At 49.1% G+C, this 27,364-nt stretch overlaps 1 protein-coding gene across 3 annotated transcripts in view; it reads left to right on the forward strand.

Annotated features, from left to right (window-relative positions):
- The first annotated feature begins 11,453 nt into the window (after positions 1 to 11,453).
- The window catches only part of LPP (LIM domain containing preferred translocation partner in lipoma), a 294,937-nt gene continuing 279,026 nt past the window's right edge, over positions 11,454 to 27,364 (forward strand). The window contains exon 1 of one of the 3 annotated variants that reach the window (XM_060274249.1): positions 11,454 to 11,504. In XM_060274249.1, the coding sequence (XP_060130232.1) occupies positions 11,469 to 11,504 (36 nt within the window). In that variant the 5' untranslated portion in view covers positions 11,454 to 11,468. Of the gene's footprint in view, positions 11,505 to 12,302; positions 12,460 to 14,306; positions 14,548 to 27,364 lie in introns of those variants that run through there. The other 2 variants (XM_060274252.1, XM_060274253.1) reach the window with 2 other exon arrangements.

Below are 27,364 nucleotides of genomic sequence, written 5' to 3' on the forward strand. Positions count from 1 at the left end.
CTTTCCATTACTTTCAATGGGAAAGTTTGCTTCAGGTTAAGTACGCTTCAGGTAAAGGACAGACTTCTAGAAAAAAATGTGTTTGTAAACCAAGGTACCACTGTATCTGAAAGTACCTGTATCTGAAGTATCTGAAGAAGTGTGCATGCACACGAAAGCTTATACAGTGGTACCTCGGTTTATGAACACATTTGGTTCCGGAAGTCTGTTCACAAACTGAAGCGTTCATAAACTGAAGCGAACTTTCCCATTGAAAGTAATGGAAAGTGAATTAATCTGTTCCAGATGGGTCTGCGGCATTTGTAAACCGAAAATTCGTAAACCGAGGTGTTCATAAACCGAGGTTCCACTGTACCCAGAACAAACATTGTTGGTCTCTAAGGAGCAACAATGCAGATGGTGACAGCAGTCACGAAATTAAAAGATGCCTGCTTCTTGGGAGAAAAGCAATGACAAACCTAGACAGCATCTTAAAAAGCAGAGACATCACCTTGCCGACAAAGGTCCGTCTAGTTCAAGCTATGGTTTTCCCAGTAGTGATGTATGGAAGTGAGAGCTGGACCATAAAGAAGGCTGATCGCCGAAGAATTGATGCTTTTGAATTATGGTGCTGGAGGAGACTCTTGAGAGTCCCATGGGCTGCAAGAAGATCAAACCTATCCATTCTTAAGGAAATCAGCCCTGAGTGCTCACTGGAAGGACAGATCGTGAAGCTGAGGCTCCAATACTTTGGCCACCTCATGAGAAGAGAAGAATCCTTGGAAAAGACCCTGATGTTGGGAAAGATGGAGGGCACTAGGAGAAGGGGACGACAGAGGACGAGATGGTTGGACAGTGTTCTCGAAGCTACGAACATGAGTTTGACCAAACTGCGGGAGGCAGTGCAAGACAGGAGTGCCTGGCGTGCTATGGTCCATGGGGTCACGAAGAGTCGGACACGACTAAACGACTAAACACAAGGAGCTAAAAGGTAAAGGGACCCCTGACCATTAGGTCCAGTCGTGACCGACTCTGGAGTTGCGCGCTCATCTCGCATTATTGGCCGAGGGAGCTGGCGTATAGCTTCCAGGTCATGTGGCCAGCATGACAAAGCCGCTTCTGGCAAACCAGAGCAGCACATGGAAACGCCGTTTACCTTCCCACTGTAGCGGTTCCTATTTATCTACTTGCATTTTGAGGTGCTTTCGAACTGCTAGGTTGGCAGGTGCTGGGACCAAGCAACGGGAGCTCACCCCGTCGCAGGGATTCGAACCGCCGACCTTCTGATCAGCAAGCCCCAGGCTCAGTGGTTTAACCACAGCGCCACCTGGGTTACTGGGTTACTGGGTTACTGGGTTATTGGCTACTGGACAATAAAGATTTTTTTAAAAAACCCAACAGCAACAACCCTCTCGCAACAAACTCACCCCCCCCCAACAACAACCGCCACCCCAAAAAACAGCCCAGCCTATGCATCTGTTCAGTAGTTTCAGCTTTGTAGCTGGAGTCAGTCCAGACCCTGCCCTCCCAGGCCAGGTGAAAAAGACCTGCAAGGCAGGGATCAGGTCTTCCAGGACTCCTAGCCAAGAAGGTCTGCCATCGATCACCTTGTCTTCCCTGAAGGCCCCTCCCCTAAGGTCAGACTCAGCCTCAGCTTTGCTGTTTTGCAAGTCCATTGTGTCCTCCTTGCTGCGCAGCTAATCTGCTCTACAGATCTTCCTCCGTCAGGAACACCTTCTCTGCGTCCCTGAGCCTGCCAGATACTTTTCACCTTTGTTTGGGAGAGGATGGAATGTACAAGGCTTCCCTGAGAAAGCAGGGATAGAATGGCCTCTAATGATACCTTGAGGCAGCGCACAATTATTCCTTTTAACGTAATGATTGTTTGTGCTGATGGGACCAGGAGAAGATCTCCTGAGACATGCCGTATTCTGAGCAAAATCTTTTCTTCCTGGAGATCAAATCCACACTTGGGTATTGTGTTGCGTGTCGACTTAATCACAAGGACTTGCCTATTTTGCACCCTCCCTTTAAACACCAGGATGTGCGGAGTCCATTGGATTCCATTGGATCGAGTCATTCTTTACGCAGTGCATAATGGTCAGCCTATGGAACTCCCTCCCACAGTAGGCAGGGATAGGCATCAGTTGGGAAGGCTTTAAAAGAGGATTTGACAAAATCATGGAGGCCAAGGCTGGAGTCTGAATACCATTTGCTGGAGACCACAGGAGGAGAGAGGGCTCTTGCGGCTCGGATCCTGCTTGCAGCTTTCTCACTGGTCAGCCACTGTGATAACAGGATGCTGGAGTAGGTGGGCCATTGGCCTGATCCAGCAGGCTGTTCTTATGGGGTTTTGTTTCCAGCGTGGTAGCTGAGCACCCTGGGGGGGAAAGACATCTCCAGTTCTCAGAACAGCCATTTGAGAGAGGCCTTCTGTTCCTAGCCAGAGGCTTCCTTTGCACTAGCACCTTAGTACTGTTCGTGGGGGACAGGAGGCGGGCAGGTGTGGAGGACTCCCTGGTCCTGAATGGAGTAACTGTGCTCCTGAAAGACCAGGTGCGCAGCCTGGGAGTCATTTTGGACTCACAGTGCAGGTCAGTTCTGTGTCCAGGGCAGCTGTCTATCAGCTCCATCTGGTACGCAGGCTGAGACCCTACCTGCCCGCGGACTGTCTTGCCAGAGTGGTGAATGCTCTGGTTATCTCTCGCTTGGACTACTGCAATGCGCTCTACGTGGGGCTACCTTTGAAGGTGACCCGGAAACTACAACTAATCCAGAATGCGTCAGCTAGACTGGTGACTGGGAGCAGCCGCCGAGACCACATAACACCGGTCTTGAAAGACCTACATTGACTCCCAGTACGTTTCCGAGCACAATTCAAAGTGTTGGTGCTGACCTTTAAAGCCCTAAATGGCCTCGGTCCTGTATACCTGAAGGAGCGTCTCCACCCCCACCATTCAGCCCAGACACTGAGATCCAGCACCGAGGGCCTTCTGGCAGTTCCCTCCACTGCAAGAAGCAAAGCTACAAGGAACCAGGCAGAGGGCCTTCTCAGTAGTGGCACCCACCCTGTGGAATGCTGGGGGGAAAAACCTGACCATGACAATGAAGTAATATGCACCCCCCCTTTATTTATTTGCCACCACTGCCAAAATTGGTGGAGTCTTGAGGGGGTGGGGTCCAGAAAAATCCCCAGGCCCAAAGGTATAAACCTTTTTTCTGCCAGATCCCATTATTCTGGCCTGAAAAAAACAAACCTTATTTGGGTCTCTAATTCCTCCCAGCACAATTACATAACTGAAGAGCGAAGACTGACGTAAATTCTCTAGTTTTGGGGAAGTGGTTTGAACTCTCTCCCCCTCTGCATTCTGAGGCATCTGTTCTGTGGGGCAGAAGATCAGACCGTGTGTGGAGATCTGACAGTAAGAGCTGTTCGGCAGTGGAATTTGCTGCCAAGGAGTGTGGTGGAGTCTCCTTCTTTGGAGGTCTTTAAGCAGAGGCTTGACAGGCATATGTCAAGAATGCTTTGATGGTGTTTCCTGCTTGGCAGGGGGTTGGACTGGATGGCCCTTGTGGTCTCTTCCAACTCTAGGATTCTATGATTCTATGATCACCTCCAACCCCTCTGCATTTGAACACCTGCCTGTCCTCAGCCTTACTTAAAAGAGCAAGCTCCCAGGAGTGTGTTTCAGCCGCCGCAGCAGCAAGAGAGCAGAGTCCCAGGGCGCTTGCTGAGGCTGCTCCAGTCTTTATCACTCATTGCAGTCGCTTCCTCCCTACGGGCAAAAGGGGGGCAGGGAGCAGCAACAGGAACAGTTGGCAAGGCCTTGAGCTGCCAAGGAAGGGCACATTAGGTCACCTGCGGAGATGCGCGGCGCAGGTAGTTCTCGAGAAAGATGTCGCAACGGTTGTTGATCCAGGTGAAGCTGCAAAACAAAAGAGTACGATCCAGGAACGAAGAGCAAACAGGCGAGGGTGTGTCTGGAAGTGTTGTCGTGTTAAGACGCTGTCACTCAACAGGCTGGCGAAACCAACAAAGCCCGGGCCATTTCCATAGCTTTTTATTTTCACGCTGTGCTCTCTCCGCAAGTTTCAAATGTAAAACAGTGCCGTGATGTGCTTGCCAGGCAAAGGAAGCGGCTGTCGGAAAGATCAAGACACACGGTGACACACACAGACACAAACACAGGTCACTTTGGGTTCCTCCTCTCGATTATTATTTCTTCTTCTTCTTCTTCTTCTTCTTCTTCTTCTTCTTCTTCTTCTTCTTCTTCTTCTTCTTCTTCTTCTTCTTCTTCTTCTTCTTCTTCTTCTTCTTCTTCTTCTTCTTCTTCTTCTTCTTCCTGTCTTAAGCTCAAACCTCCACCTTTCCACACCAGTTTCTGGATTTCTAGGCATCCAATAGAGACTCTTTCCGGCCCTAGGACCCAGCGCATATTGACTTCCACAGATGGGAAACTGAGTCCAAAACATCTTGAGGGCACCGTGGAGGGACTCTCCTATGAGAAAGGTTTCAGTGTTTGGGACTTTTTGGAGAAAAAGTGAGCAAGAGAGCTATGAAATTTTAGAGAAAAGGCGAGAATTAGCTTTCCGATGCTTCCTAGCCACAACGGCTCGGCTCAGCCTCCACAGTCGGAGGCAGCAATGCTTCTGAATCCCAGGAGGGTAGATAAAAAAATTCCTTCAGTAGCACCTTAAAGACCAACTAAGCACACGAAAGCTCATACCAAAATATAAACTTAGTTGGTCTTTAAGGTGCTACTGAATGAATTTTTTTTATTTTGCTTCGACTCAGACCAACACGGCTACCTACCTGTAACCAGGAGGGAAGAGTTGCTCTTGTGCTCGGATCCTGCTTGCGGGTTTCCCACAGGCATCTGACTGGTCAGTGTGAGAACAGGATGCTGGACGGGGTGGTCCTCCTGCAGTTTGCAGAAGAATTGCTGCCTCCATCCTTGAAGGCAGGGCATAGCCTTTGTGGCTAAGTAGCAATCGATAGCCCTCTCTTCCAGAAATTTGTTCAATCCTCTTTTAAAACCCTCAAAGTGGGTGGCCATCACCAGTGGCAGAGAAAGCTGCTTGGGCGCCTGGGGCGGTGTGCCCAGGGGTGGGGCCGGCCGCTCATAGCGGCGGGGCACACCGCACGGCCTCTGGAGTCTGCCTGCCTTCTCCCACTCAGCCATCCTACAACTGAGGGGGAGGGAGTGGGCAAACCATTTGGGGCAGCGCGGAGCCTGAGGGTGCCCAAGCCACTGCGTCACTCCCAGGAGAGACGCATGGCTCGGACGCGCTGCAGGCCACGCAGTGAGTGCCGCCCGGCATTTTGTCACCCCCTCTGTGGTGACACCTGGTGTGGACCGCACCCCCCCCTGGCCATCACAGCCTCATGGGAGAGCGAGTTCCTTTTCTCTGTCCCAAATCTTCCAACATTCAGCTTCATTGGATGTCCACAGGCTCTGGGGTTATGAGGAAGAAAAGCTTTCTCCTACCCTCTTTAGGGGTCTGGAAACTTTTTCAGCAGGGGGCCGGTCCACTGTCCCTCAGACCTTGTGGGGGGCTGGACTATATTTTGGGGGGGGGGAAGGAACGAATTCCCATGCCCCACAAATAACCCAGAGATGCATTTTAAATAAAAGGACACATTCTACTCATGTAAAAACACGCTGATTCCCAGACCGTCCATGGGCCGGATTTAGAAGGCGATTGGGCCGGATCCAGTCCCCAGGCCTTAGTCTGCCTACCTACGGTATGCTCTAGGCCATGCATAATTTTATAAACTCCTATCATGCTGCCTGTTTCTTCCCTTTTCTCTAAACTAAAAAGTCCTGAATGCTGCAACCTTTCTTCGAAGGGCAGTCCCTTCTTCCCTCTGAACATTTCAGTGGCCCTTTTCTGAACCTCCTCTCTGAATTCTGACCCTATATCTGAATGTGCCTAATGACCACCCCTTTCCAGACCCTAAAAGGAGTTCAGAGAGCCTGTCCCCTTCTTGGCCTACGAAATGGGCCGATATTCCTGTTTCCAGCAGAAGCTCAGTGCAACTTTACACAGGCAGTGAAAACTGAGATGTCTCCATTTGCAAAGGGAATTTGGTATTTTTATGTAACGACCTGAGCTGAGTGAGGAAACCTTTTGTTTCCTGGACAAAAATGCCTGAATTACAGATGAGGAAATTTCAACGGATAATCTCTAAAGCAAACAAGCCAGGATAAGGGAAAGCCAATCCCTTTGCTGAGCCGGAGAGGTGTTTTCTCAAACCCAAACTTAACACCTCTCCCTGCGTTTTATAACCACAACTATGAGCAAACAAACAAACAAACACTTGGAGCCAGTTTGCGCTCAGAAATATTTGGCTGGAGGATTTGTGTGGCAAACCTTGACTGGGGTTTCCGGCCACTTAAGAAAGACTCCCTTTTGTACACCTGAAGCATTTAAGGGCAAGCAGGAATTGTGGAACTGAAGATTCCTGTGTTGCAGGGGGTTGGACTAGATGACCCCAGGGTCCCTTACAGCCCCGAGGTTTTATGATCCTATGATATAAGAAGGTCTTCAAGAGCAGACCCTCCGAGGGTCCCTGGTTTCTGATTGGATTCCAGAATGTCCCGCTTTTCCTTAGGACATCCCTATTTTCCTCGGAGAAATGTTGGAGGGTATGTTGGAGATAAGCAACCTTAGAAGACAGCGGAAGGCAGACCTGTATAGGGAGGTTGTTTAATATTCAATGTTTTATTATAATTATGCGACCCCTGAGCCAAGGAGATAAGCAACTATACAACCTTTAGAAAACAGCTGAAAGCAGATCTGGAAGTTATTTAATATTCAATGTTTTATTATTTTATATGTGTTGGAAGCCACCCAGAGTGGCTGGGGAAATCCCATCAGATGAGTAGAGTATTATTATTATTATTATTATTATTATTATTATTATTATTATTATTATCCCTATTTTTATTGGAGAAATGTTGGAGGGCATGCAAGAGTTGGCTCTGCCTGTCAGCTTCCTCCTCCTCCTCCTTAGCCTCAGAGTTGCCCTTGTAAAACTCAACAAAGAAGAGAGCAACAGAGCTGGCTCCTCCTCTGGTTGGCTGCGCCTAGCAGTGCCTCTGGCTCCCCCTGCTGTTTGCCTCCCTGCCTTCTCCCCTATCAGCCCCAAAGGCTCCAGCCGCCAATGCTTTTTGTGCAGCTGGAAATGTATCCTACCAGAACCTGTGGCTCTTTCTCCCTCTGGCCCTCCAAACTTTTGTTCCTCCGGCCTAATGCACCATTGGCACAGGGCCACCCTGCAGGATGGACTGCTGTCTTCCAAAGACTGGATAACACCCTGCACCCCTGGCTTACGACGAAGGATCACCACGGGCGACCACTTCGAGCGCAGCCTGTGCAAGGTGAACTACCTGGCTATCATCATTGCCTCTTAAGCGATGAGAAAGCCCATGGCAAGGCGATGGGTGGGTGATAACTTTTCATAAACAAGGCTGAAATGGCCAACTCATTTCCCGCTTGCTCTACATTGTTTTGTCAGTACATTTTGCTAAGAGCTCTGGGTTTAAACAGGGCCTGTCTGTTCCTTGGCTTCTAGCGGAGGTAATTTTCTTCTCTTGACAGCTTGTCCAACGTTCTTCAGTGCCAAGAGAGAGAGAGAGGAAGACGGGCTCCTTTTCTGCCGACTTCGCTGCTGTTCCAACAAGCTGCCGCGGTTGTTCATCTCCCTGCCATGCGAAGAGGCTGGCTGGGGCTTCTGAGATTTCCCTTCCAGTTCCGGACCGGTTTCCCCTGCCTGATATAATTCCTTGATTTCTTGAATTAATATCCTGCCCTTCCTCTCAAAGGAGAGCGGTGAGGAAAGCTGCACAGACATTATACCATTTTTGAAAAAATCAAAACAGTTAAAAACAATTGAGACCATCTAAACAAAAGAACAGAACCCACCAACAGGGATTGGAGCACCACAAACGGCTCTCCTACTCTGCTTTCCAGGAACTGGGATTCAGAAGCATCATTGCCTCTGACTGTGGAAGCAAAGCAGAGTCATGGCTAAAGGTAAAGGGACCCCTGACATTAGGTCCAGTCATGACCGACTCTGGGGTTGCGCGCTCATCTCGCGTTATTGGCCGAGGGAGCTGGCGTACAGCTTCCAGGTCATGTGGCCAGCATGACTAAGCCGCTTCTGGCAAACCAGAGCAGCGCACGGAAACGCTGTTTACCTTCCCGCTGTAGCGGTACCTATTTATCTACTTGCACTTTGGCGTGCTTTCGAACTGCTAGGTTGGCAGGAGCAGGGGCCGAGCAACGGGAGCTCACCCCGTCACGGGGATTCGAACCGCCGACCTTCTGATCAGCAAGCCCTAGGCTGTGTGGTTTAACTCACAACGCCACCCGCGTCTGGCTAGTAGCAATCGATAGCCCTTTCCTCCCTGCATTTGTCTAATCCTCCTTTAAAGCCATTTATGTTGACGGCCAGCACTGCCTCCTGAGGCAGGGAGTTCTGTAGTTCCACTCTGCACTGCATGAAGGAGGACTTTCTTTACTCTGTCCTGGTTTCTCTGGTTGTGGGGTGTATGTGCATGTGTGTAAACAGCGCCGACGTTAGAAGGAAATGGAATTCAAGTTCCCGCAGTGATAATTACACGGCTGTTCACACAGAGAAAACAGTGTTTGACAACATAATCTTGGGATTGATACGCCAATTAATTCACGCGGTAGTGTAATAAAAATCCATTGTGCAGATTCAGTGAGCAGGTGAAAGCGCTGTCTCTCTCTCGAGGCATTGCAATAAAACACTCTTAAGAGCTCACTTAAAAGGGGCAACGAGGCTTTCCCACGATTTAGGCACCTCACCCTAAAAAGGCTCTTTTGCACAGACACACTTTTTTAACTCTACAAGTCACACCATGGTTGGAGGGGGCACATCAAGGAGGGCCCTGGAAATGAGTGGAGATCCTGTGTAGATTCATATGAGATATAGCCATTCTCGAGCTTGTTTAGGGTTTTAAAGGAGAAAAACCAACATCTCAAATGGAGCCCAGAAAATAGATTGGCAGATACTAGCTCTGTTTTTGATTTTTTTTAAAAAAAGATTCTTTATAACAAAACAATTTACTACATAGAACATAAACAAAATGAAAAACAACATAAACAGACCAAAGACACCGACTAACAACATTACATACCCTTTAACTTCCAATTCACCTCATTGTACTTCTTCTACCTTACTAGTCTATACGCCAGGGGTCCGCAAGGTTTATCTTGCCTGGGCTGGATCGGTCCCGTGGAGATCCCTACGTGGGCCAGATCACACATGTGCACCAGCGATTTTTGGCAACTGTGCGCCCAAGATTTCCTGCGCCTGTGCAGACGTGATTTTCGGCGCCATGGAAGCGAGTCCCCACACTACGCTGAGCCGGTTTAGCGCAGTGCGCGAGCAGGCAGCTCAGTTCACACGGGGCTCATGGGCCAGCGACCTCCGCGGGCTGCTTCTGGCCCATGGGCCTAAAGTTGCTAACTCCTGCAGTATACACACTTCATTTTTATTATTTTCCCATTATCAGGATAATTTTTTTTTACTTTATAATTTACTTAAACTGCAAGATTCAACCCAAATCTGTCAGATTTGTGTTATTACAGTACTTTTTAAGATATTCTTTAAACGTTATCCAATCTTTACTAAATTTCTGGTTAGAATTTCCTCTTATTCTCCCAGTCATCCTTGCAAGTTCCGAATATTCTATCATCTTTGCTTGCCAATCAGTTTTTAATAAAAAAATTCCTTCAGTAGCACCTTCAAGACCAACTAAGTTTTTATTTTGGTATGAGCTTTCGTGTGCATGCACACTTCTTCAGATACACTGAAATAGGAGTCCGTTTTTGTCCGTTTTCCTGAAATAGGAATCAGTTCTTGTGAGGATTACATTGCCTTTCCATTTTTTTGCTATTAAAATCCTCGCCACTGTGGTTTCGTACATAAAGAGGGTTCTGTGGTTTTTTTGTGTATCAGTCGACATAATGCCTAACAAAAAGTTTTATTTTTGAAGCGAGAATTTAAAGATCTTTTTAGAGTTACTTGTATATTATGTCCCAAAATTCTCTTACCTTTGCACAGTCCCACCATATGTGCATACAGGTACCAACACTAGCTCTGTTTTTGAGTACCATGGGGGTCTCCAGACACCCTTTTTATTGTGCACAGGTGATGATATATGCTCATGACGTGATTGGGAAATTTATATGCGACCCCACTTTCAACACTGTGGGTGTCTGCAAAAGCATCAGGGTGGGTGTCCTGCTTAAGTTCCAATTAGCAAGTGTCCTGTAGCTTTCTGCTGAAATCCTGTAACTTTCCACCCTGCAAATATTCCAGGGTGCCTGTGTTTTCTGTCCCACTTTCGCCTCACTACGGAGGAAGACTGACCCTCCAGATGGCAATAATGCGATAAGGTTGGGGATGCCTTGCTGAACAACCAACCAGGTGGAATGAAGTACGTTATGACTGGCACATGGCAGAACACACCCACATAAAAACCCCCACCAGCTTGGAGGGACTGAAAAATGGATGTTGAGTCAGAGTGCAGCATCTGTAAAAATGCCAAATCCCATGCTCGGGATCACTGAGAAAGGAACTGAAAACGAAATGGCCAATATAATGACGCCATTACAGAAATTGACCGCCTTTGGCAGTTCTGGTTGCCTCATCTCAAAAAGGATACTGTAGAGTGGGAAAAGGTTCAGAAAAGGGCAGCCCAGGTGATGGGGCGTCTCCCTGATGAGGAAAGGCCACAGAATTAATGGCCTTTTACTTTAGAGAAAAGGTTAGACATGCACATTCCTGCACTAATGGGGGTTGGACTTGATGATCCTCAGGGACCCTTCCAACTCTACAATTCTATGAAAATTATGCATGACAAGAAGTGGATATAGAGAAAATCTCTCCCAACATAACAGTAGAATTTGCAGGCATCCAATGAAGCTGAATGTTGGAAGACTCAAGGCAGATAAGAGTACTTCTTCACACAGCCCACAGTTGGACTATGGAACTCTCTGCCACAGGAGGCAATAATGGGCGCCACCTTGTGCATCTTTAAAAGAGGATTGGACAAATTAATGGAGGAGGGTTGGGCTTTTGGTGGCTGCTAGCCAGGCTCTGCCTCCACAGCTGGGGGAAGCAAGGCTTCCAATTACCAGTTGCTGGAAATTTCAGGAGGGGAGATCTCTTTGGGGGAATTGGGTCCTGTTTGCTGGTTTCCTGTAGGCATCTGCTTGGCCCCTGTGAGAACAGGATGCTGGACTAGATGGGCCACTGGCCTGATCTAGCAGGCTTTTCTTATGCCCTTAATATATATCCCTGCCCTTGGCCCTGTGTGATTTCTCAATCTCAAACCAAGGCAACGTACCAACTCCACGCCCATTGCAACACAATCCCTCTGGCAATCTAATTGTCTGGCGAGTTTCTTTCGCTCCATGTCTGTGACCCAGGAAGATCCCGCCTGATCCCAATGAACGACACGGCAGAGAGGCAATACAGGAACCAGGTAAAGCAATATCTTTATATCAAGGCATCTTCGTTTTGTGTAAAAGCACTACCATGAGACAGAGCTCGCTAGGCAGGCCTCAACAGCTGGGCCCAGGGAAGTTTTCTGTGTAGCCTAGAAATACACCCACACAAATTCTTCTGGCAAAAGATGGCAATTCATTGTCCTTGCATTTTTCCTCTGCCTTGAGCCACACTATTCTCCACTTCCTGGAGGGGGAAGGCGGGATTTCGTTTTTGCCTCTTTTCCCTTTTTTTTTTGGTAATGGTTATATATTGCAAATAAATAAACCATATTTTGGGGGGTAAAAAGGACACATCCCAGCCAGGCCAGAGCCCTCAAGGAGGGGGATTGTGTGTGCCCTGCCGTCACTCCCAAGGCCTATCCGCAAGGCATAGAGGCCTGAAGTTCCCCACAAAGGGAGTCCTCCATCCCCAGCTGTTTGGGGACCCCCGAGATATACTGCCACTAAACGTGGAGGTTCCATTGAGCTGGTCCAATCTGGCAGAGGCCGCTCTGGCTTCTCAGGGCAACAAGCTCCACAAGGCAGTTATGCATGGGTCATTTCAACCAGACCATCTCTCTATCTGCAGAATCCAAGAATGCCGCCTTCTTCTCTGGGCAGGTCCCCTTGCCAGAGGGTTTCTGGCACCCCCCCCCCCTGCCTGTTTTCCTCCAGTGAGGTTGATTTGCCTTGCTCATGCCTTACATGGTCAAAACGGCCTTCGGGGAAACATAAGAATTTTGGGTCCTGACGTCAGCCTGCAGCCAGGGTTTTGGGTAAAGCGCAGGAGGAGGCTCAAAGGGGGTGGCGAGAGGACAGGGGGGAGGGGGAGGCATTAGTCCAAGAGCAGGAGCTCCAGGCACATTTCACATTCGCTTGGGGGGCTGACCTGGACGCCCCTCCCTCCCTCTTCATTCCAGGGATTCACCTGGAGGAAAGGAAGCAGGCCAGGTAAGGTGTGGTGCCAGAAGATGCTGGCATGCTGGCGAGGTAGGAGATTTTAATGGGGGACCGGGGGGGGGGGGGGCAAGAAATGTGGAATGTAGATTGAAGTGATTCAGAAAGAAAAGACAATGGGAAGAATGGAACAGAGTGGAAAAGTTAGGAGGAAAAGGATTAAGGAGGCAGGCGGGGACGAGGAAGGAGGAGAGGCGAAGATGGCAGGTGAATGAATGAGAATGAGAGGCAGGGTGGTGTAGTGGTTAGAGTGTAGGACTAGGACCTGGGAGAGCAGGGTTTGAATCCCCCCATCCTCTCTCAGCACAGCCTACCTCACAGGGAGACCCCTGGAGGAAGGAAAGCTGCTATGTATGTAGGCAATGCTTTGACAGCTGCCATATCAAGTCCTGTGGTATTGCTTTGGTGGCAAAGTGGCAAATGTTCAGAGGGGCGAATGAGTTTTGTTGCGTTCTGTATCATTAGACAGGGATAAGGACCGGGGGATGAGGAGGTGGCTTCATGAGCCAAGCTTCACTGCATTTTTGTGCCAGTTGCTGCCTCTCAGCTGACCCTACCTCACAGGGTTGTTGTGGGGAGTAACTGAGGAGGGGGAGACCCCTGAACGTCATATTGTGCTCCTTGGAGAGGAAGGTGAAGACATAAACGCTATATAAACAATACTATGCAAGCGACTCAGTCTTGATAGCTCAGCAGGTTAGAGCGTGGGGCTGATAACACCAAAGTTACAGGTTTGATCCCCGTATGGGGCTGCTGCAGATTCCAGTATTTCAGGGGGTTGGACTAGATGATCCCCAGGGTCCCTTCCAACTCTACAATTCTAAGGATTCTATGATCTCAGTAAAGGCAGAATGTGATCTGGTCTCCGTTGTAATCATCTCGCAAGCAAACCGGGATGGAGGTTGGCCACTGTGAGAACAGGATGCTGGACTAGTAGGGCTGCTGGCCTGATCCAGCCAGGCCCTTCTTATGAGGAGGGAGGCCATGGAAGAGGAAATGAGCAAAAGGAAACTGCGACAAAAGCAAAGCATGGCAAAACGCGGGCTGGATTTTGAAAGCGGGGAAGAGAAGTGAGCAGAAAAAGAGAGATTGGGAGGGCAGAGCAGGGCAGCACACCGCCATAACTGAGGCATGTGCTAGCTAAGTAGAACCTCCGTGTATAGGCACAGTCTACCTGCCACAGTCCCAGAAGGCTGGGAGTGGTGTGGTTTTCCCGCCCTTGTCCTAGGCATCCTCTGGACTAGAGGCACCTGGCTCTCAACCACCTTGGGAAGTGCAAGGCTGGGGTCGCGTGACCCCTTCCTTGGTCCTACCCGGCAGGGCTCATTGCGGGGTGAAATGGGGCTGGACTGAGTGCAGAAGGAGAGGGAGCAGTAACACCCCCCCAAAAAAGAGAGGCTCTGCCCTTTGTAACAGGCAGGAATGCGAAGGGCGAAGCCTCTGCTCGATGCAAGCCAGCCTTTTCCTCCCCAGGGGAAGTGAACGCGTCGGGCGAAGTGGGGCGAGGAGCTGGGTTGGGGGTGCGGCACTGGGAGGCTGGGGTCGGGAGCCCCCCCCTTCCCCCTCGGTCCCAGCTTGCAGGGAGAAGTGGGTCTGGGGTTCGCAGGAGGAGGCAGCAGAACCCCCCCCCCCTTTCCAGGCCCTTTCCAGAGGCTCTGTTCGGCGGCTTCAACCACGCTGGCATCTCCAGCGAGGGGCTGCGAGAGGCTCCCTGGTTGAAACCCCGGAGAAGTCGTGCGGGAAATATGGAGCTGGGTGGGCAGCTTCCTCCGATGCAACAGGCAGGAATCCCACCGGTCGAGCTTTCCCCGGCGCCGGGCAGGCGGGAATAGGGACCCTCCATCTTTCCAGCCTCCTCCTGCGCTCGGCGGCGGCGGGCGGAGCGAAGCGTCCGCGGGGCGGAGGCTGCTCTGCCGTCCGGGCCGCGCTGGGCTGGCTCGGCCGCCGGCTCCTCCTCCTCCTCCTCCTCCGCTGCTGCTCCGCCGCCGTCGCCTCCTCCTCCTCCGCCGCCCGAGGCTCCCTCCCCGGGCCCGGCGCCGTCCGCCTGCCCGCCCGCGCAACGCTCCGCTCCGCCCGGCGCAGGTACGCGAAGCTGCCGCGCCTCCCGGGCGCCGCGATGGCCGTCGAGGGCGCACTTGGGCTGCTCCCTTTGCGGGGCCGCGGACGGGGGTGGTGCAAGGAAGGAAGGAAAGAAGGAAGGGGGGGTTCCCAAATGCCCCACTTTCTGTGCGCCCCCGCCCCACTTTCTCCCCTCTCCGTCTGCGTGGGGGTTTGGGGAAGGGGGAAAGCTCGGGCGCCCCACCCCCCGGAAGGAGGATCCGGGAGGGGGAGTTAAGGGAGTGGGGGGGGAGGAGGGAGGGAACGTGGGGCACCGCCCCCGAGGAGGATCTGCTGGGAGGGGGAGTTAAGAGAGTGTGTGTGTGGGGGGGGGCTCTGGAGGGGGACTTGGGGGCAGACACCGCCTAGGAGGAAAATCTGGGAGGAGGAGTTAGCGGAGTTGTTGCGGGGGGCGCGGGGGGGGACTTTGGGCAGCCATACACCCCCAAGGATGGGAGTTGTTTTGGGGAAGGTATGGGGCAGCCAGGAGGATTTGGGGAGGGGGTGTGGTGTGAAGGGAATGCAGGAGGGGACCTGGGACAGCCCCCCCCCCAAAAAAACATAAGGAGGACGTGGGAGGGGGGATGAAGGGAGTGGGGAGAGACTTCGGGCAGTCCCCCCTCAAAGGAGGATCAAGGAGGGTGAGTTAAGGTAGGAAATATGCCCCTCCCCCCCCAAGGAGAACCTGGGATTGGGAGTTAAGGTACTAAGGGGTTGTCAGCCCTTTGGGGGTCCGGGGAGGGGGTGCCCCAAAGAGTCATGGGGGGGGGCTGTGGGGGCTGCTTGCTCTCAGCTTTGTGGCTGAGCACTTGCCGTTTTCTTTTTCAACTTTCATCTTTCCCAAATGAGGGATGCTGAAAAGTTGTATCGTGACTTCTATATTGTTGTAACGTGATTTATAAAAGTTGTAATGTCAGTTATTTACTGATTTTATTTATTTGCTTATTTATTATGGTTATTCTTATTACATATTTAGCATTACCCGACATTTTCAGAAGGCAAAATTAAAATTCTCTGATCCCCCCCGAAAGCAGCTGATGTGCTTGCCAAGCTAAATGTTGACCAGTTGCAAAAATAACAGCAGATTTGAGTTCTTCCTACCCAAAAATGTATTTTAAAGAAACTGGCAAAAGTTTAGTTTAATTCCCTAAAAATGATACACCCTGAGTGAAGAAGGCCCCGGTTGGACTGGGAGAGACCCCTAGATTGAAATCAAGGACAGCTGCTGCCTGCTGGTGTAGACAATACAGAGCTGGGTGAACTAATGGTTTGAGGCAGCTTCGTAGGCTATTCTCACCTGCTGCCTCTCTCCTGGTTGCTGGGAGTGAATTGCAAAAAGGGACGTGTGCATTAAAAGGCCTTCCTTTGCCTTCTCCTCTTCCCAGGCCTCGGTGGGTCGTGTTGGAGAAATGGGCCTGTGGTAGCTCAGCTGGTAGAGCATGAGACTCTTAATCTCAGGTTCGTGGGTTTGAGCCCCACGTTGGGTAAAATATTCCTGCGCCGCACGGGGTGGGACTTGATGACCCCTGTAGTCCCTTCCAGCGCTACAATTCTGTGATTCTATGAACGCGTGGCTGAGCATTTCCCTTTCTTCATTTAAGAAATCGTACGTGCCACTGAATTGACAAAAGCCTCCAAGCGGTTTCTTTGCTTATTCCGATGTATTGCGTTTCTATCCCACCTTTTTGCCCAAGGAGCTCAAGGCAAACACACGTTGGTATTTCCCCCACAAACAACAACCCTGTGAGGTAGGATGGCTGAGAGAAGGCCGTGACTGGTCTCACACCTAGTGCACTTCGTGGCTGAGTGGGGATTTGAACCCAGGTCTCAGCCTGACAACTGCAGCATGCTGGCAACTGGTTTACATAGGATGTTACAAAAATATTATCTGAAGAAGTGTGCATGCACACGAAAGCTCATACCAAAATAAAAAAACTTAGTTGGTCTTTAAGGTGCTGCTGGAAGGAATTTTTTTGTTTTGTTACAAAAGTATTTGTTATACACTCCAACCCCAATAGAATCAAATGTTGTCAAAAAAGAGGAGATGTAAAAATAAATAAATAAATATTGAAATATAAACCTGATCAACAGCTTAGGGGAAAAAACAATGCATGTAATAGAATGGCATGTTAAAGTTATGTGTCTGGGTTAGCTTGCCTAAATAAAATAAAATAAATAAATAAATAAATTTTGTCAGGCACTGAAAAGAATCTGCAGATGACAACCTTTCACTCGTTGCCCCAAGTGCAGGAACTTATAATTCTAGAGTTGGAAAGGGTCCCCCAGGTGTCATCTGTTGTTGTTTAGTCGTTTAGTCGTGTCCGACTCTTCGTGACCCCATGGACCAGAGCACGCCAGGCACTCCTGTCTTGCACTGCCTCCCGCAGTTTGGTCAAACTCATGTTCGTAGCTTCGAGAACACTGTCATCTAGGATTCGAGAACAGGTGTCATCTAGTCCAACCCAATTGCAAGGCAGCCACAACTTAATCTCATATCTGGGTAAAGGGTATGATTGTGTGTGTGTGTAATATTGCCCCCCTATCTGAGTTTAAGGGGGGATTTTTTTTCTGCATAGGCTTGTGACCTGCCCAGCTGTCTGGCAGCCCCTAAAAGGCTCAAGAGACCTGCTTTTTGGGGGGTTTGAAGTGCGCTACCTAAGACTGGATAGCCACAAAGGGAGGAGTTTGCAAGGAGCGGGGGGGGGGGCATCAGTTGTGGTGACCATAGATGTAGAGTTTGAAAGGTGCAGAAATCCTCGTGAGGCCCGTCCAGGCCTGTTTTATGGACGATGCCAGGTGTGCAGAGCGCAGGTGGGCGATGCTTTTTGTAGGGTGGGGGGGGTGTTCACAAGGAAAGGTTGTGGGCTCTCCATCTGTTTGTGACTGGAGAAGGACAACGGTTTGGGTTTCTTCGTTGCCTGTGGCGATCTCTCTCATTTCGACTGTGCCGCTGTCTTTCCTGGCCGACCAGTTTGGTGGGTTCTAACTTTGCAAAAACCTCCGAAGTCTGTTTAGCGAAGATGAGGGAGGGATGAGTGTGTGAACCGCATCTAGCGATGCTTCAGTCAAGCCACTTATTCCCCCAAAATCTCTCTGCAGCCCTTGTGGCTGCTATTGTGTGTATTGATTTGACACTTCCCAAACACCCGGATGAGCCTCTGTTCAACCTGTTGAACGGTTCAGCTTGCCCCACTTGGAAACTGGGACTAGTAACTTTGCCAGCTTGAAATTGTGTCTGTTGAAGTGGCTGAGTCAGCAAGATGTGCAAATTGATGCCAGAGATGTGCAAACGTGACAAAAATGCACAGGTCTATGACACATCAATGTGAAAGAGTGTGTCTGTGTCCGGGGGTGGGGGTGGGGAGGAGAAATGTCTGTTTTGAAATGCCAGATTGTTGTGGCGGGGCCGATGCCCTAGTTCATCTGGCTTGCAAAATGATTTTATGGCACAACATCTCTCCCTGTCAATAATCTAAACGGAGTGTGCTGGTTTTGTGTGCCTGTTAACTATATGGGGTGGGTGTGTCGGGGCCGGGGAAGCATTTCTGCACGGGGGCGGATGTGCTCAGACAGGCAGAGGCTGCGCATGCCAAGGTCATGCCATGCCAATGTGTGCAGCAGATGTGAGCAGGGAATGGCCGTAGCTCAGTGCTGGAGGAACATCTGCCTGGCAGGTAGAAGGTCGCAGGTTCAGGCCCCAATTGCATCTCCCGGTACGACTTGGAGAGTCTTCTGCTTGAAACCCTGGGGTGCTGCTGCCACTTGGTGTGGACAATCCTGCGGTAAACTTGAGCGCAGCACCCTGATCTCCCAGTGCCCAACCCATTGCCTCTTGTTTTCTCCTGCTCTGGAGGGTAGGACTCGAACCCATGGCTTCCAGTTACAAGAAAGGAGATTCCAGTTCAGCATCGGGGAAAAAACAACTTTCTGACAGTAAGAGCTGTTCGACTGTGGAACGGTTTCCCTCGGGAGTTTGCGGACTCTCCTTCCCTGGAGGTTTTCAAGCAGAGTTTGAATGGCTATCTGTCGGGGATTTTTTAGCTGAGAATCCTGCATTGCAGGGGGTTGGACTGGATGGCCCTTGGGGTCCCTTCCAACTCCTTCCTTTTGCAGGCAGGACCCAAATACAATAGTGCACACCCAACGAGTGTTTCGTTGTCGTCATCAAATTTATTGCTCTCCTTTCACCAGGAGGTCCCAAGGCAGGTTGCAGCAATGATTAAGTATTATACACAGTTAAAACACAGCACCGTCGCAGGGCCTGAAAACACACTGAAAGCCTGGGGAAAGGGGGATCTACAGCATTTTCTGAAATCTCTGTAGTGAAGGTGTGGGGAACTTTGGGGCTGCTGCAGAGAAGGCCTTCTCTTGCTGGGCCAGCCTGCCTTAACTTCTGAGGGAGGTGGAGCTGCCAAGAGGGCCCCCTCTGCTGATGTTGACACCCAGGAGTATCTGTAGGGAAGGAGCCGGACTTTCAGATATTTATTTGGGGCTTTGGACCCCAATGCGAATGATAGCCTGTTTGCAGTCAAATCGCCTTCCCCTCCCGAGATCGAGAGAAGTCCTGGCCTGCTGTGTCTTTCCCCAGGCTCCCTTGCACGTTTACAAGGCTCTGCTTCCATTGCACGGCCATTTCGGACAGATAACCGCCGTGCACAAAGAGCAGAGGGTGCAAAAAGGATCAGGAGAACGCATGGGCACCTGACTTTTGTGCAGGGAAGCTGGCTTCTATGCGCCCAAGGTGCAAGCGGACTGCCGAGGGGTGTGACTCGGGAAAAGTCCCATGTGCCAGGTGGAGAGGTGGGGGCGCATTATGCTCCTGGGGCGAAAGCTCCCTATCCCTGATTTAGGGGACCCAGTGAGTTTCTCCCTGATTTAGGGGACCCAGAGAGCAGGTCTGTCAATGGCTATCAGCCCTGAGAGATGGACATGCTTAGAGGCCATGGACCAAAGAATGGAGGTTTTGGGGGGGCCAGGCATCAAGGGAGGCCCACCATATGAGCTTGGCAAAAACATCTGGTTCTGTATCTATTTTATTTTTTAATCTTATTTTGTATCTTTGTTTTTAGATCTCATTATGATTTGTAATTTATGTGGCAATTGTTCCTCGCATTTTGATGAGTTTTATTCATTGCTTATGACTGCTTTTGTTGTGCTTGTAAATAATACGTAAATCTTTTCATATTGCAAGCCACCTTGAGCAGGGTTTTAATAAAACGATGGTGATAGTTGGCCACTGAGGGAATGAATTGTGGGCTAGAGGAACTCTCCTGTCCTGACCCCCCCCCAACTTCTGCAAGCCCCCCCCCTTTTTGTATTCCTCCTTTACAAAATTATGCACGGCCTGGAAAAAATGGATAGCGAAAAAGTTTTTCTCCCTCTCTCGTAAAACTAGAACGCATGGGCGTCCAATGAAGTTGAAGTTGGAATATCTAAGTCAGATAGATGAAAGTCCTTCTTCACGCAGCAAAGTGTTAAACTATGGAACTCCCTCCCACAGGAGGCAGTGAGGACCACCGAGTGTGGATGGCTTTAAAAGAGGATTGAACAAATTTGTGGATGAGGAGAGGGCTATGGATGGCTGCCAGTCGCAATAGTAATGCTCTGTTTCCGTAGTCGGAGGCAAGAAATGCACCTGAACACCCGTCACTGGAAACCGCGAGAGAGGAGAGTATTCTTGAGTTCGGATCCTGCTTGCTGGTTCCCCACAGTCTGGTTTCTCGAAGAGGATGCTGGAATAGATGGACCCTTGGCCTGATCCAGCAGGTTCTCCTTATGTTCTTAGTTCTTCTCTGCATGGGTGATGCTATTTCGGCTACGTAAGCATTGGCGCGTTTTTCCTGAGGGACGGAAGTAAAAGGAACTGTTATTATTTTAATACCTCGCCATTGTGGTAGAACCTCCTGGTGCCTTGCAGAATAACAGTGGGGGCACCCAAGGAGCTTACAATTTCAACCTCAAACATGAGGAACGATTAAACTGCGAACCAGCAGTTCGCGTATTAAGAATGTTTGCTGTGGTTGCGCCAGGCCTTATAATAATGGCAGCGGTGATAACAAAATGGAAGAGCTGGCATACAATTTGTGCCAGCTGCAATGGCTGCATTCTGCCTCCACTGTCGGAGTCCGTATTCCTTTGGATGCCAGATCCTGGGAATCACAGCAGGGCCTGATCCTGCTACAGGGCTCTTCCTACCGGTATGTCCTTACGCTTTGGGGATGCATACTTCGCTTGTAGTCTCCTTGAATCGATCACCAAAACAGACCGCTGCCCTGTTTGCTTATAACACTGAGCTGAACCATAGATTTGTGTCTGAATCTGAGCACCTGGCTTGTTTTCCCCAGACATACCATAAGCGGTAAACCGAGGACAAACCTTGGATACAAACTCATGGCCCGTCTGGAGTGAGACAAACAATAACTCTGGGTTCAGGCACAATGCTAAGCTAAACCATGGCTTAGCTCTGGTTGGTCTGACAGTTGCACAACCAGGTGAGGGGTTAAGTGGCTGTGATTTTTCCTGTGAATACCTATAATAAAATCATTTATGGCGATCTTCGCAGCCATTTCAGCACGTGGGTGATTACACCTCGTGTTCACACAGGCCTTTATGTTTCACAGTCTACAGTTGTGGTTTTTTTTTTCATTTTTCATTTATTTAACCTTTATGGAATAGTTTTAGAGTCATACAATCGTGGAGTTGGAAGGGAGCTAAAGTGTCACCTTGTCCAACCCCCTTGCAGTGCAAGAAAGCACAGGTAACTACATTTGCATGCTCGCACATTCATGGTTAGTCACAGTTTGGCTTAGCCTTAGGGTTATTGCATAGAACACATTATTATTATTACTCCTCCCCCCTTTATACTTTCAAGAAAAAATTCTCAAAGCGGTTTACAACCTACATTAACGCATCAAATATAAAACAATTGCAGATGAAACTTCACTGAAGAAGGCAAAGTTAAAATGCACACTTAAAACAGCATAATTAGCAAGAGAATATTCTATTGTCATAAGCATGTGGAAACTCAGGCTCAATGACCTGGGTCTGCACTAGAATCATAGAATAGAATCATAGAATCATAGAGTTGGAAGAGACCACAAGGGCCATCCAGTCCAACCCCCTGCCAAGCAGGAAACACCATCAAAGCATTCCTGACAGATGGCTGTCAAGCCTCTGCTTAAAGACCTCCAAAGAAGGAGACTCCACCACACTCCTTGGCAGCAAATTCCACTGCCGAACAGCTCTTACTGTCAGGAAGTTCTTCCTAATGTTTAGGTGGAATTTTCTTTCTTGTAGTTTGAATCCGTTGCTCCGTGTCCGCTTCTCTGGAGCAGCAGAAAACAACCTTTCTCCCTCCTCTATATGACATCCTTTTATATATTTGAACATGGTTATCATATCACCCCTTAACCTTCTCTTCTCCAGGCTAAACATACCCAGCTCTCTAAGCCGTTCCTCATAAGGCATCGTTTCCAGGCCTTTGACCATTTTGGTTGCCCTCTTCTGGACACGTTCCAGCTTATCAGTATCCTTCTTGAACTGTGGTGCCCAGAACTGGACACAGTACTCCAGGTGAGGTCTGACCAGAGCAGAATACAGTGGTACTATTACTTCCCTTGATCTAGATGCTATACTCCTATTGATGCAGCCCAGAATTGCATTGGCTTTTTTAGCTGCTGCATCATACTGCTGACTCATGTCAAGTTTGTGGTCTACCAAGACTCCTAGATCCTTTTCACATGTACTGCTCTCAAGCCAGGTGTCTCCCATCCTGTATTTGTGGCTTTCATTTTTTTTGCCCAAGTGTAGTACTTTACATTTCTCCTTGTTAAAATTCATCTTGTTTGCTTTGGCCCAGTTGTCTAATCTGTTAAGGTCATTCTGAAGTGTGATCCTGTCCTCTGGGGTGTTAGCCACCCCTCCCAATTTGGTGTCATCTGCAAACTTGCTCAGGATGCCCTCAAGCCCATCATCCAAGTCATTGATAAAGATGTTGAACAAGACTGGGCCCAAGACAGAACCCTGTGGCACCCCACTAGTCACTACTCTCCAGGATGAGGAGGAGCCATTGATGAGCACCCTTTGGGTTCGGTCAGTAAGCCAGTTACAAATCCACTGAATGGTAGCATTGTCTAGCCCACATTTTACCAGCTTCTTTACAAGAATATCATGGGGCACCTTGTCAAAGGCCTTGCTGAAATCAAGATAGGCTACATCCACAGCGTTCCCTTCATCTACCAGGCTTGTAATTCTGTCAAAAAATGAGATCAGATTAGTCTGACATGACTTATTTTTCAGGAACCCATGCTGACTTTTAGTGATCACAGAGTTTCTTTCTAGGTGCTCACAGACTGTTTGCTTAATGATCTGCTCTAGAATCTTTCCTGGTATTGATGTCAGGCTGACTGGGCGATAATTGTTTGGGTCCTCTCTTTTCCCCTTTTTGAAAATAGGGACAACATTTGCCCTCCTCCAGTCTGCTGGAACTTCGCCTGTTCTCCAGGAATTTTCAAAGATTATTGCCAGTGGTTCTGAAATCACCTCTGCCAGTTCTTTTAATACTCTTGGATGTAGTTCATCTGGCCCTGGAGACTTGAATACATCTAAACTAGCCAAGTATTCTTGTACTACCTCCTTACTTATTCTGGGCTGTGTTTCCCCTGCTGAATCATCTGCTCCATATTCTTCAGGTCGGGCGTTGTTTTCTTTCTTGGAGAAGACTGAGGCAAAGAAGGCATTGAGGAGTTCTGCCCTTTCTCTGTCCCCTGTTTGCATTTCACCATCTTCTCCTCTGAGTGACCCGACTGTTTCCTTGTTTTTCCTTTTGCTACGGACATACCCATAAAAGCCCTTTTTGTTGCTTTTAACCTCTCTGGCGAGCCTGAGTTCATTCTGTGCTTTAGCTTTTCTGACTTTGTCTCTACACGTGCTGGCTATATGTTTGAATTCCTCTCTGGAGATTTCCCCCCTTTTCCATTTTTTGTACATATCCCTTTTAAATCTTAACTCAGTCAAAAGTTCTTTAGATAGCCAGCCTGGCTTCTTTAGGCACCTTCCATGTTTCCGTCTCATTGGTATTGCCTGAAGTTGTGCTTTTAATATCTCCCTTTTAACAAACTCCCAACCATCATGAACTCCCTTCCCTTTTAGTATTACTGTCCATGGGATTTCACCCAGCGTTTCCCTAAGTTTTCTGAAGTCGGCTTTCTTAAAGTCTAGAATTTGGACCTTAGAATGCTTGGTTGCTCCTTTCCGCTGGATAATAAACTCCAGAAGAGCATGGTCACTCCCACCTAATGATCCTGCCACTTCTACCCCACTAACCAAGTCATCACTATTGGTTAGGACCAGATCTAAAATGGCTGATCCTCTTGTTGCTTCTCCCACTTTCTGGACAATGAAGTTGTCTGCAAGGCCAGTGAGGAATCTGTTCGACCTTATGCTCTTGGCTGAGTTTGACATCCAACAAATATCAGGATAGTTGAAATCCCCCATTACTACTATCTCACTTCCTTTGGAATGCTTGGCCATCTGTTCCAGGAAGGCATCATCTGTGTCCTCAGTTTGGCTTGGGGATCTATAGTAAACTCCCACAATGAGATCACTGTTGTTTTTCTCTCCCTTAATTTTGACCCAGATACTCTCAATTTGGCTTTGAAGTTTTAAATCCTGGATCTCTTCACAGGTATACATATCCCTAACATATAAAGCTACTCCTCCTCCTTTCCTGTTTGGTCTATTTCTCTTAAATAGATTGTATCCCTCTATTACTACATTCCAGTCATGAGACTCATCCCACCAGGTTTCAGTGATGCCTATTATGTCATATTTAGTTTGCTGTACCAAGAGCTCAAGTTCATCTTGTTTATTTCCCATGCTCTGTGCATTAGTATACAGACATTGAAGACCGTTGATCATTCCCCCATGTCTCTTATTTAAGGATATTTTCGTCCCACCACTAGGTCTGCATGCTGCTTGCTCCATTTGGTCCTTGACATTTGGATGATCATCTTCAGCATTTGATAGACTCCTACCTTCAGGACCACTGTCTCCCTCCCCCCCATAAGTCAGTTTAAAGCCCTCCTGATGAGGTTTTTGAGTTTTGTGGCAAAAACATTCCTCCCAACTTTTGTGAGGTGCAGTCCATCACTTGCCAGAAGTCCATCTTCAAGAAACTGCAGACCGTGATCTAGGAATCCAAACCGTTCCTGTTTGCACCATTTGCGAAGCCAGTTGTTCACTTCCCCTATTTTTCCCTCTCTCCCTGGGCCATGTCGTTCAACTGGAAGGACAGAAGAGATGACAATTTGTGCATCTAATTGCTTCAACTTCCTGCCCAGAGCCTCATAATCATTTTTGATCTTCTGTAAGCTATGGCTTGCAGTGTCATTGGTTCCCACATGCACCAAAAGGAAGGGGTATTTGTCGGTGGGTTTTATGATTCCTTGCAGCCGTTCTGTTACATCTTTGATCTTGGCCCCAGGTAGACAGCACACCTCTCGAGACATCTTGTCAGGCCCACAGATCACTGCTTCTGTACCCCTCAGTAGGGAATCCCCTATCACCACTACACGCCTCTTCATAGGCTTGGTTGGGATTCTTCCATGTGCTGTCCCTTCCAAGGTTACCTGCATATTCCCGGAGGACTGACTTTGCTGCTCGTCTTCATATTCCTCATCAACTGTGATGAGGGAGAGATCCTCAGGTGGAGTCTGTTCCTCGTCTTCCATGAGCACTTCAAAACGGTTGTGTAATTCTAAGCACTCAGAGCGATCCCTGGGCCTCCTACTTCTATGAGTCACGTTCCTCCATACATCTGGCTGCTGTGTTGGGGAACTGACCTCCTCCTCAGGGAGATCCCCTGTCTCCTCCTTGGTGCAGACAGTGTGCTCTGCTGCATCCAAGAAAAGCTCCAGCTCTTTAATTCTCTGGAGCGTAGATACACGCCCCTGAAGCTGCTGCACCTTCTCTTCCAGAAGGGCAACCTTGTTTTCTAGTAGGGCAACCAACTTGCAATTGTTGCACGTGTAGCTACCCACATCCTTTGGCAAGAAAACAAACATTGCACAGGAATTGCAGGTGACAACGGTTGTTCCCTCCACCTCCATCTTGAAAACCTTGAAAACCTTGAAGTCAAGGGGGAAAGAGGAAGAGGCCTAGGTTCCCCCTAACAAACGTGTGAGACTTGCTGCCCTAGGTGAAAAAGATGGGACAAACTGCGCGCGCCGCTAGGCGCGCGCCGCTGCACTCCAAGCTCTGACTAGCTCCGCCCACAGCTAATCACCTGTCCCTCCTGACTCCCACTTCTAGGTGAAAGGTCACAGCCAGAAACAAACAAGGTCACAGCCAGAAACAAACACCCACACAAGCCTGGACAGTCACCCAAATCCAAGAGGCAGCAGCCCTAGAAAACCAGCACAAGCACACAAACAAGTAAGAAAACAAAAAAGCACACAAACTTACTAACACACCGCCCCAAAAGACAAAGCCACAAAACCTACAGAGTGTCTCCCAAGCTCAGCTCACCTTCTGCTCCTTCCTCAGTCTCTGCACTCCAAGCTCTGACTAGCTCCGCCCACAGCTAATCACCTGTCCCTCCTGACTCACACTTCTAGGTGAAAGGTCACAGCCAGAAACAAACAAGGTCACAGCCAGAAACAAACACCCACACAAGCCTGGACAGTCACCCAAATCCAAGAGGCAGCAGCCCTTCTGCTCCTTCCTCAGTCTCTGCACTCCAAGCTCTGACTAGCTCCGCCCACAGCTAATCACCTGTCCCTCCTGACTCCCACTTCTAGGTGAAAGGTCACAGCCAGAAACAAACAAGGTCACAGCCAGAAACAAACACCCACACAAGCCTGGACAGTCACCCAAATCCAAGAGGCAGCAGCCCTAGAAAACCAGCACAAGCACACAAACAAGTAAGAAAACAAAAAAGCACACAAACTTACTAACACACCGCCCCAAAAGACAAAGCCACAAAACCTACAGAGTGTCTCCCAAGCTCAGCTCACCTTCTGCTCCTTCCTCAGTCTCTGCACTCCAAGCTCTGACTAGCTCCGCCCACAGCTAATCACCTTCCACTAAGAGGAAGCCAAGGTGTTCTCTGGCTTCTTCAACAGTGGCAGCTTTTGTAGCTGGAGTCAGTCCGGGCTTCACCCTCCCAGGCCAGGTGGGAAAAGGCCTGCAAGGCAGGGAGCAGATCTTCCAGGACTCCCAGCCAAAAGAGCTTGACATCCGTACCAGAGGAATGGACTGAATTGTGTTTGGTGGGGAAAGCCTCCTTGGTGTCCCTCGGTGGCCCCAGGGCTTTTTCCTATTTCCCTTGGGAAGAGATGGCACATGTTTTGCATGATAAAACGCCAAAAGGAGGAACAGTTTGTTGCAGGTGGTTTCCCATCGCCTTGCTTTGCTTCTCCAGAAGGGAGTGGCAGATTTCCCCAACTAGACGAGTCTTCTCCTAATTTTACTTTTTGATTTGTTCTCTGTTTGAGCTGCCAAACCATGTTCCCCTGCTCCTTTGTGGCTCAGTTTGCATATCCGCTCTCTCTTGGGAGCCTTTCCTGGTGAGTGGAAGGTGCCGATATGTGGCAAACTACATCATCATCATCACTTTTAATTTGTATACCGCCTTTCTATCATACAATACTCAAAGAGGTTTACAAGCTGAAGAAACAGAATCTCATGAAATACAAAACAACCTTATAACTATCTAATGCAATACAAAAATATGATAATACATTTCCAACATGAGATGGTCTCTGGCTGTGGCTGTGGATTAGTACCCCCCTGGTAAAGGTAA

The sequence above is a fragment of the Zootoca vivipara genome, chromosome 5 (assembly GCF_963506605.1).
Source record: "Zootoca vivipara chromosome 5, rZooViv1.1, whole genome shotgun sequence".
Lineage (NCBI taxonomy): Eukaryota > Metazoa > Chordata > Lepidosauria > Squamata > Lacertidae > Zootoca > Zootoca vivipara.